Genomic DNA, 10,688 nt, shown 5'->3' on the forward strand with positions numbered 1-10,688 from the left:
AGTGACAGTGGAATGAGCAAGAAGTTGTGCGATGGGCGCCCTCCCCGCCATGAGCTTTTTACTCCGACCCTTTGCTATCTAGACATTTCCATGTCTCCTCACAGATACTTTAATGATTAGGACTGTTAAAAACCAGGGAGAGTGGGTGGCGGATTGTGTGCTAGAAATAATTTACTCCAATTCATGCTTCTTCATGGTTCAAAATGTTTCCATGAGATAGTATCACCCTCCCTTGACCAGGAAGTCTCAGTTTTCCAAATCTGAATGCTTACGTAAGGCTGATTACAATAGAGAATAACGCTTTATCTTTAGAACTCTTACATCATTCTTGCCATGATTTTTTTTTTTTTTAACATGAGATTGGTCATTCTATTGAAGTGGTCATCTGGCCACCTATTTTTTTAAAAACAGAATTCCTTTTAGTATATTTTGGCCCATAGTAGGGTTGAGTTTCATGCATAAAGGTAATTGTTCCTTTACTGTTGCCTAGTGCATCCTCAGGATGTTAATTTTGTCTGCATTGCTGTGACAATAAGATAAATTCCCTTAAAGCATAGTAGATGAAAACTTTTTTTATGAGATCTTATTGAAAATTTTTTTACCTGATAAAAGATTCCACCTGCATAAATCATCCTAATTTTTAGCTGTGAGATCTTAGACTTAGAAAGGGATGTTTTCCCTCCGCAGAATTCATTAAAAATCAGGACACTAAGGTGTTGCAAGCAATATTTTCAGGGGAAATAGAGTAAACCACTCCATAATCAATCTCATGTGGTTAGCGTGCCTCTAGCAAAAGAAAAGAGGGACTGGTAATTTATTGCTAGGACTGTTTGATCTCTCTCAGAAAAATGTCAGTGCACTGCTGGAGCCTGGAGGGTATTTCTTTCATTGACATACACCCCCCTATGTGTACACGCACACACACGCCCCCCCAACACACACACACACACACACTCAGTCACTGCTTCTCCCTTCATCCTTTTCAGTCTGGTTGTATGTAATCAGTGACTCTTCATGACTGTGTTATCAAAGGTAACTATGGCTCTTAGCATCTTTAATGATTGTCACTAACTTGATCTTTGTATATAGTTCTTGATGGTTAAAAGATTTTATGAGGAAGGAGTGAGAGAATTTATGTTCTAGATGTGGTGACTATGACTTTATATTGTTACTATTCTCTCAATAGGCTGGCTTCTCTGGATGTCCAAGTCTCATGTGACATATGAAATACGAGATATAGTGAATATTCTGGCAGTTCCACATAGTGTCCTCTTTTATCTCCCTCTGTCTCCCCCCAAAATTAATATAAAATGTGGCAAAGCAATATGTGTCCTTAAGTCTTTTAGCAAATGCAAAAAGACAGTTGACTAAACTGTTCAAGGTTGTTAAACCTCCTCTTATTTCTGAGCTGTCAAGAGAATATCCTATCATTGTTCATGATGAACATTTGAAACAGGAAATAAAATTATACTATTTTATTCAAGAGCATCCATTTATATTTGATACCTGGTTTCTTTACTCCTATTTTAAGGCAGAATGCAACAGAGAAGGTCTAAATTTTGACTCTATTTTTAAAATCATTTTTCCAAATCATTCTGTCTAGCAGAGAAACTAATTAATTGTGTTGTGTAGAAGTCACTGGGGCTAAGCCAGTTATTAATTCTTAATGCATGATTTACTGCTTTAAAATTTCAAAACACAACCATAGTTATGTGGTTTTAATTCAAGTGATTCTTCTTATGATACTGGAGAAATGTTTCCTTGGGTGAGAAATACACACATCCTACCTCCCCACTTACTTAGACGGTATTTTAACTGTGGCCTGTTCCCCACACGCTAAAATCAGTTAATCAAATGCCAGCGAGAGCTATCTCGTCAAGTAGAGATTAAAACAAATCAAAAACAAAATGCTTTTGTGGATATATATTTCACTTTGAAAATATCTTCCTTTGCATTTTTCCTTTTTCAAATGGAGGCCATTTTAAGAAGTGTTTATATAGCAAAGATAAGGCAAATTTGGTATTATGGGATGAGATGCCACGTGCTTTGAAATAATGCTGAATTTTTTTGAACATTCTGCCAAACGAAAATAACAAGGCCCTTGGAAACTCACAATGACACATTCCTCATCTCTTACACTATAAATCCTAAAGAAAAATACATAAAAAGAAGTTAGAAGAAGTGAATTTTTCTTCCTCCTTCTGGCACATTATACAACTGTTTCTGTTTCAGAAGTTTTATTAATTACAGAAAAAAGGCAATCATTTTTGGCGTTCAGTGAACATTATCATCTCCATGTTTGGAATCTTTCTCCTCAGTATCTGAAAGGATGCTCGTCAGACTTGAGGCATTAAAATCTACATTGAGATCTAGAGATTAGATCCCTATTTCCAAGGTACCCATTGTGAATCTGAATTGATGTCATGGTGTTAAGTAGATAGATGGTAGTTTCCTGGATTGTATGTTCACAGTAACTGATGATATTTTTATCAGGCTCCTTGTTTTCCAGCTTACAGATCTCATTCCACCTTTTTTTCCTTTTTTCTTTAGACACTCAGAGAGTTGCTAGCCCTGGTAGAAAGCAGTAACCTGGTTTGTGTGCCGTATTTATTTGAATGTCATGGCTTCACTTTCCATGTTTTTCACTTGATTCTGCTTCCTTTAGTTCCTCTGTTTGTCAGATAGTAAGCTTCTGGTTCTTCTGAGTCTGTGTTGAGCTTAAGAAGAGAGATGTGTAGGAAGACTGGCCCTAAGAAATCAAAATTAGAGGAGGGCAAGCATATCATGACATGGTGGAAGAGAACAGTACAGAGAGGATGATGGGCATAGAGAATGGTCATAAAAATGCTATTTATTTCATAATCAAATAAGAGCGAATATGCCCCATGTAACTTATATAAATTATGGTTTTTATACTTATTAGGCAACTGAACTCTGGCTTTCCTGACCTGTATGCTTATTACCTGTCTTTGGTCGACTGCTTTGATGAAATAGATAAAAAAATACTTGCTTTTGAGTGTCTGTCAATCATCTACCCCATCCTGGGGAGGGGGGGGGGCACCTGCCAGTCCCATCCCAATAAGCTACATTGTAAAATAATTTGAAATAATCCTCCATAGCATGAGTATGTCTTTCATCCTTTCTAGCATAACCAAGAATTTTCCTTCATAGTGTGATGCTCTGTATTATCCTGGAGAATTTCTTTGGGCTGCCCTCATTCCTGACCTCTTTGTGAATGAAGCTCATATATCGCCACAAACCCAGCAGCAAGTTCTCTATCTGATCACAGTGTTACCGATGTGATAGACCCAAAACAGGCGGAATCTGATGCTGCCGTGCAGCCCCCTGGGGTGCAGGGCAATAGCCATCAGATGAAGCCATGTTAAAATGTGCTATTACTTCCTCTCTGTGAGCACAGTCTAGAAAACACAGCCAGAAGATTCTTGCCCCTTTAGTCAGTTTTATTCACTGGTTCTCTTTTTCCTACTCCAATAACCAGCATACAAATGTCAGTGAGTCAGACCCGCAAATTCATGGGAAACCACAGATGTTGGCTGGTGCAGTTTGCAGACGTGAAGAACTTTTAGGCAGTGTGAACTCAGGGTACTTTTTTGCTGAGCAATGATCTCCAGCCACTGGAAATCAGGCCCCAGGGGAGCAATCTAGTGATTTCAGTATACTTACTACATGCAATTAGATCCCCAAAGCAGAAGCTTTTAAAAGCAAGCCATAAAATGCCCATGTATCTTTATTAAACCTATTTTCTAACTAGATGGAGAAACTTCTCTAGTAATTTTTAATTTTACAGAGTCTTTTTTTTTCTCTAGGCCAAAGGGGGATAAATGTCTGGGCACTAAAAGCTTAGGTATAACAGTGTTATGTTTTTCTGTTTCTAAATAAATGCCATCTCATCCATTTGTAATACTGTAATTGTGGCAGCATTAGATAATGCTGGTAGATAAAAAGAAAAACTAAGTATAATGAGGTGTAACTATTTTTACTCTTTCTCTAAATTAAAAATTCCTAATATATTTAATCAACAATAAAAATACTGCAACATTGTTTTTTTGAAATGGAAATAGATTTTTATCCTCAAGCATTAGCAATTCCTTGTTGTGTTTCAAAGTCAGCTGCTAAGCCTTTTTTAAAGCTTCTTGGCGACTGGGTGTTATGGCAGAAATCAGAGTGTTCATCTTGTGGCTTTGTTTCAAAGCTCACTGTCATAAGGAATTGCAGTCAGGATGGGACACTTGTCAGCGTCCATGCTCAAGGCAGGGACAGGGAGACCTCCAGGATGAGAACCGCACTCCCTGATGAGGAGATTAAGAGGGAAGAGTGAGGTTAATTTTCATTATGGGATCAAAAATAAAAGAAGTTCAAGTCACTCTTCATTGTTTTGTGCTTGCTATGAAGTTTACTTTCGGGAGTTTCCTTTGGTTGCTGACATCTCAAAGCGGGGGTTTTCTGTGACCACTCAGGTCATCCTAACGGAGGGCAGGGCAAAAATCTTTCATGACAGAACATCTAGCTGTATTTTATAGTTTATCCCCTTCTTAACCAGGTATTGGGGATGCTATGTGAACATTATGAATTTTTCAATATCTTCCAGTAACCTTTGCCGCTCCCAAGCTGATTTAAAGGGGGAATGAAGCAGAGTCTGGAATGCACATCACAGCCTCCTGCCTCTTGGGCTGCCCTCCTCTCACTACCCCCTTCTCCCTCCCAACCAGCAGTGGTCTCTGTAGTCCAAGAACCCTGCAAAGAAAAAAAAAAAAAAAAAAGAACCCTGCAAAGGCATAGCCTTCCATTTTTCTCTGTGCAACTCAGGGCCAGAAGGCTTCCCCCAACCCCTACCCCCAGGAATAAAAATGTTTCACCTGTTAAAGATGCAAAGCAGGTTCATTCTGCTACACAATTTCCCTCCTACCATCTCATAGTCTCTGGGTGCTAAATTAATAGATTGCAATTTAATTTGAATACTTGGGAGCTCTTTTACGTTTGGGGGTCATTTGGACAGCACTTACGGTAAACCAAAAGGAGCTCTGTGTGGAAGAATTGCTACTCAGAAAGGGCATTGACCTACCAATTAAAATGAAAAGAAAAAAAAAATCACCCAAATGACATGCACCTCTTGTGCTTGCTTCTAAACTGACGAAGGAGAAGCAGTCAGCACTTTTGAATTCTGTTCCCAGGTGACTGTTCTTTACCATGTCTGCTCTGTTCTGATATTCATGCATTCTTTATTTTCCTTTTAGATCTTAGTCTTTGACTTTATTATCTCCAGGTTAAGATAAACCTGAACCCTCCCCTTTTTCTGTGCACCACCCTTCAGATCTTATTTATAACATCTTTTTAAGCTGTTGCCAGAAAAAGTTAAGTCCTATAACTGTGCATTTGAGGGCACTTTTGCATGTGGGCACATTGATGTGCATATGACTTAGAAAACATTGAGATTCCATTTGAATTAAGTAAATGAAACTTTTGAAGCCATGGGCCAAATAAAGACTTCAGCTTTCTGTGTTTTTCTGCATGAAAACATATCCTCATTTCTGAGACAGATCAACTGAGAAAACTTTAAATAATTAAGTGAAGATTATAGCAGGACTGTGTCACTGCTCCCAAAATAGTGCCTGGTCCTAGATAGCCACACTGTTTTCTGCCTTTAGGAGGAGAGGAAACTATAGGGAAAGCAGAGGGAGAAACGGAGAAGAAGAAAAGTTTTTTGCTTTTTATTAGATTCGCTGAGGCATATGAAGTTTTTAGGTATTTCACTCCTCGTCCAGACGTTTTCTCAACAGTCTACCAGAAGATACTGTCTACTTTTTACCCAAGAAATTACTATGGCAAATGCTGCCTATTTTCCCGGAGAAGCAGTGCCAGCATCAGCAGAAGTGAGGTATGGTTGTAAGACTATAAACTTCTAAGGAAACACTCAGATAAGCAAAGAGATATTTATACGCACAACCAGCAGCCATTGTTTTTGAAGGAAAACAGTGAAAGTAAAAGTTGGTAACTCAAGAATACAAAGACAAGTAAGTGCCTTATTTTGCAGCTAATATAATTATCTGGAGCATGCATATTCCTCTGTGTGCATGTAGTCCTTGTTTGCCATTTGGAAAACAGCCCATTAAAAGAATGTCTTGGATTTATTTTTACCAGAAATTCTGTCCTTGTTTCTGTGCCTTGAAAAGTACAGTGTTAGTAGACAGACCTTTGATAATCAAAGCAGAAAATGACTTACACTGCAGAAATGTATATGAAACACTTCTGTTCCTTGCCCCTTGAACTTTGGAGGAATGAAAATGTGTAGCACTCTCCACCTTCTTTTCTCTTCTGGAACTTGACCCATAACTTAAATCCTCTTCCTCAGCCTGTCTTTTTACAGCTTTAGTTACCATTCAGAGGATGCACTGTCCTAAGGAGACAGAACAGCAGCGTGTTTAAGTAGAGCAGAGCATACTCTGTTTTTCAGAAAGTACTGAAAGTGGTCAATGCTCTGTCCTTCCTCCTCCTCCTCCTCCTCCTCCTCCTCCTCCTCCTCCTCCTCCTCCTCGCCCCCGCCCCCATCCCCTTGAAGTGGGAAGCCGATCAAGCTGAACAGGAGGCAGGTGGCTGCGGGACATCCTCCCCACATACCCCAGGTTGTCACCAGGCCCTGACGGAGCAGAGGATGTGTGCAGTCCCCTGGGTCCACCACGTTGTTCTGCAACGGATGGCCTGCTTGAGAGATTGACCAAGGTCCATCTTGGTAATAAGAACACACTCACTATTTCTGGTCGAGTACAGAAGAATGGAGGAAAACTTCAGAATTTGAAGACCTGAATACTAGCATACTTCTTCATCTCGAGACGGGCTGGGGAAAGAAGGAAGGGGGAAGTAGGGGAGTCTCCTCTTTTAGTGTTTACCGAACTTGGATGCTTGGCAATCAGGGAGCATCGAGCTAATTGTTCTTGAAGCAGGAAATCTGTAGTCGAGGAAACAGGTGTTGTGGGATGATTATTACATTTTAAAGTGACTGTGTTAACTGTTTTGCTCTTGGACTCCGAAATAGTAAGCTTTTTGGAAGATGCTGTCCCTTTTATGTATGGACTAATACTAAATCAGTGGGTTCTGAAGGAAGGAGAAAGCACTGAAGTGAACTTGAAACCAGATAGCATATGTGCAGCAGTGTTGACAATACCCATTTTTCTTTCTTTTATTTTTTTTTTTATGTTTGGCTTTCAGCATTCCATACTTTCAGAAAACTTGTGACTAAGAGTGAATTCTTATTTTTCAAATTGTTTTCAGACATTTCATGTTCATGTAAACTTGGCTTATTGATTTCCTGATTTTTCTTTATTTTTTTGTTTTGTCCATTTTATTTTTAATCAGCTACATCAAATGGGTCTTTGGAGGGCCTGGATAACCAGGAGGGAGGGGTGTGCCAGACAAGAGCCATGAAGATCCTCATGAAAGTTGGACAAGGTAAAGACCATCTGCTGCTTCATGAAGCCACTGTAATCTGGTTCAGCCCCCAGCGAGTGTGGCACCAATGCTGTTAATGCCTGCCTTCACTCACTCGTAGCTTAGTTTTGAAAGCAGACCTCTCTCTGTACCTTGAGCCACTGACAGATTGCCTCAAGTCAGTGTAACAAACTTCTTTTATTGGAGATTCCTCTAAAAACTAAGGTCAGCTAGGTACGATGTCCATTGCTTATATGTATATCTGTATATATACACTTTTTTTCTTCTTAAAAGTGAAACATCTCTTTGGTTCAACAATTAAGATATCCAGAATGAAAGCTAAGTTTCTGCCATTTTGCCCATTTTTGCGTCTTGACTACAGAAGACTTTAGTCCACAGAGCCTTTTCACATACAGATAACCTATTGTGCAGAATTATTCTTCTAATTAGAAATTGGTATAGTAGTCAATCAACTTGCTCGTTTAAATTGAAATGTCATCTGCAATGCTCTGCCTGCCAAATGCAAGAATCCCTATAGTTTGCACAGATGGCCTCACAATCTAAACCTCTGAAATAACTAGTATAACCGTTTTGTTTTAAAAGGAAAATTATATTCTTGTATGTCACAGTACTTTGCATAAAGAATCTTACGTTCATTGCTATTTATGCCTCTTGATATCTATATCCAGCAGCTCTTAGAGCTAGATCTCATTAGATGTCCCTGGGCTGTAAGTAATCTATTCTTTCTCATATAGATGCAAGTTCCGCTGGGTCAGCCAGGCATAATGATCCAACACGACGCCCAGAACTAGAAGCCGGTACAAATGGAAGAAGTTCAACAACAAGTCCCTTTGTCAAACCAAATCCAGGTATAGCAGCATGAGTGTGTGTGGATAGGTCTGGGTGTCCCCTGCGCCTCATGTCTTAAGAGGAAGGACAGCGTCTGAGCACTTGGATGCCAGTGGGATTAACTTGTAGTTTCCAAAGTCGGTAATCTTTGTTCTCAGTTAGTTGTTAGTAAGTTGTTATTAACTACTCAGTAAGAACAGAATAACTCATTCCCATGAAAGGTTGGCATTCAGAAGAGTAGAATTCATTAGATGTCAGTGCCAATTATGAGCACCACTCATTGAGACCAGAGTTACTTTTATTGGTGACACTTAATCGTGCTGGTTGCAACACTAGCTTAAAGCCAATGTTAATGTATATATAATTAATGTCCTAATCCCTCATCTAATTATATCTAATCCCGAAAGAACCCAATTGATCCTCTCCTACATTTTAGGTGGCAGCATCTTAAAATATTGCATCATGCCGTGTTTTTCAGGTGGTTATCATTGAAATTTTTTCACCTTTTCGGTGTAAAATAAAACACCAGACGGATCCCTTGGCCAAAGTTTAGAGAATACCAGATAGAGTTGGCTGTCGTCGAACTTCATTTTCTTAACAGTCCTTGAGCAGATAGCTATGTATTTGTTTCCATGCTAATGAAATTTTTATGGGGTGGTTGCCGGGCAGACGTCAGCAGTTTTATATCAGGGATCTGTGCGCCCGGTTGGTCGTCGTGTGAATTTAGCATCTGCAGCGATATATCCCCCTCTTCCCAAGCGTCAAGGAGGGGAGTTGTTATTTCTAACTTTCAGTGACAAGATGTGTCAAATTCTTGTGACAAACTGATAAATGGATAATATAATGATGCCAGGCAATTTTTTCATGCTTAACATTTGGGTTGGCAGCCTGTTCAGTGTGAGCGTTTCTGCTGCCTTCCAAATATATTTTAGGTGTAAATCAAATAATACAAACGAGTTACGAGTTGAACGTCTTCCCAGGCCCCAGCACTCCCCTCGGCGTTCCTGGGCCGGGGTGCCAGTGGGCAGGGCTTGTCTTTAGAAAACAGGCAGTTTGAGATTCCCACGAAGCCAGTGCCGGGGGGAGACTGCCACCACTGCCTTCCTGTGCCCAAGACAAGGCCCCAGGCAACGTCACAGCCCCGGCTCTGCAGCGGATGACCGATAACCCATGTGGTCGGGAGCAGCCGGCACACGACCCGGGGTTGCCTTCTGCCACCGGTCCCGGGTGTCGTTGGGGTCTGGCAGCCGCTGGCACCTGTGGTGCGGCCTTGCTCAGGGCCGCCAGTCACCACTCTGCTCCTGTCTCTCCCTGCCCGCCAGGTTCCAGCACCGACGGCAGCAGTGCCGGACATTCCGGGAACAATATCCTGGGTTCCGAAGTGGCCTTATTCGCAGGGATTGCTTCAGGATGCATCATCTTCATCGTCATCATCATCACGCTGGTAGTGCTCCTGCTCAAGTACCGGCGGAGACACCGGAAGCACTCACCGCAGCACACGGCCACCCTGTCACTCAGCACGCTGGCCACGCCCAAGCGCGGTGGCAACAACAATGGCTCCGAGCCCAGTGACATTATCATCCCGCTGCGGACTGCGGACAGTGTGTTCTGTCCCCACTACGAGAAGGTCAGCGGGGACTACGGGCACCCAGTGTACATAGTCCAGGAGATGCCTCCCCAGAGCCCAGCCAACATTTACTACAAGGTCTGAGACTCGGCGGTGCCTTGGCTTTCCCGGAGGACACCTGCCGTCCCGCTGTTGCCCGAGGAGGGCGTGAGGACCCCCGTGCCTCGCCTGGACTGGAGTGCAGCAGGGGTGGGGGGGCCGCCGCGTCTCCTCGGAAGAGCCCTGTTGAGTTGGACAGCTTCCCTGGTGTGTAGCGCCCCAGCCGCTGCGGTGGAGACGGACGCTCCCGGGCCGCTGGGAGCCGGGCAGAGAAGGTGCCCCTGCCGCCGGGACTGCAGGAGCTCGCCTCCCACCCCTCCACCTCCAAGCCATGCGCTGCAGTCACTCAGGCCGGGGGGGAGCTGGTGCGGGAGGGTTGGGGGGCCACATGGGGGGGTGGGGGCCGAGTGGTGGGTGGGTGAGCCTGGGTGGGGGGCAGACAGGTGTCCCTGGGGCCCTGCCACGCCCGGAAGTGCTGTCCTTGGCCTGGGGTGCCCCTCCTGAGGAGCGCCCGGACTTGTTACACAGACCTCTGGCTGGGGGAGGCTTCCAGCCCACGCTGCGGCCCACCCCTGCTGCCCTGCCACACTTGGCAGGGGAGCCCCTGGCCCTCCACACCCTGCATCACCGCTGGAACACTCATGTTTGGGGTCTCTTGCCCCCCTCACCTGCAACCACAGCTACAGTGGAATCAGTAACACACTTCTAGAAATTGTGTTTGCTAACAAGG

The 10,688-nt window shown here is 42.8% G+C and overlaps 1 protein-coding gene and 1 long non-coding RNA gene across 2 annotated transcripts in view; one reads left to right on the forward strand and one right to left on the reverse strand.

Annotated features, from left to right (window-relative positions):
* Positions 1-10,347, forward strand: part of EFNB2 (ephrin B2) — a 41,686-nt gene extending 31,339 nt beyond the window's left edge. The window contains exons 3-5 of the mRNA XM_072782418.1: positions 7,372-7,464; positions 8,199-8,312; positions 9,615-10,347. Of these exons, the coding sequence (XP_072638519.1) occupies positions 7,372-7,464; positions 8,199-8,312; positions 9,615-10,003 (596 nt within the window). The 3' untranslated portion in view covers positions 10,004-10,347. The remainder of the gene's footprint in view (positions 1-7,371; positions 7,465-8,198; positions 8,313-9,614) is intronic.
* Positions 338-9,622, reverse strand: LOC140607850 (uncharacterized). The gene is made up of 3 exons (XR_012009761.1): positions 6,637-9,622; positions 6,242-6,415; positions 338-2,749 (listed from the first exon to the last, which is right to left on the reverse strand). It is a non-coding gene; the product is annotated as an uncharacterized lncRNA (long non-coding RNA).
* Positions 10,348-10,688: the final 341 nt, after the last annotated feature.

Source organism: Canis lupus, chromosome 17 (assembly GCF_048164855.1).
Source record: "Canis lupus baileyi chromosome 17, mCanLup2.hap1, whole genome shotgun sequence".
Lineage (NCBI taxonomy): Eukaryota > Metazoa > Chordata > Mammalia > Carnivora > Canidae > Canis > Canis lupus.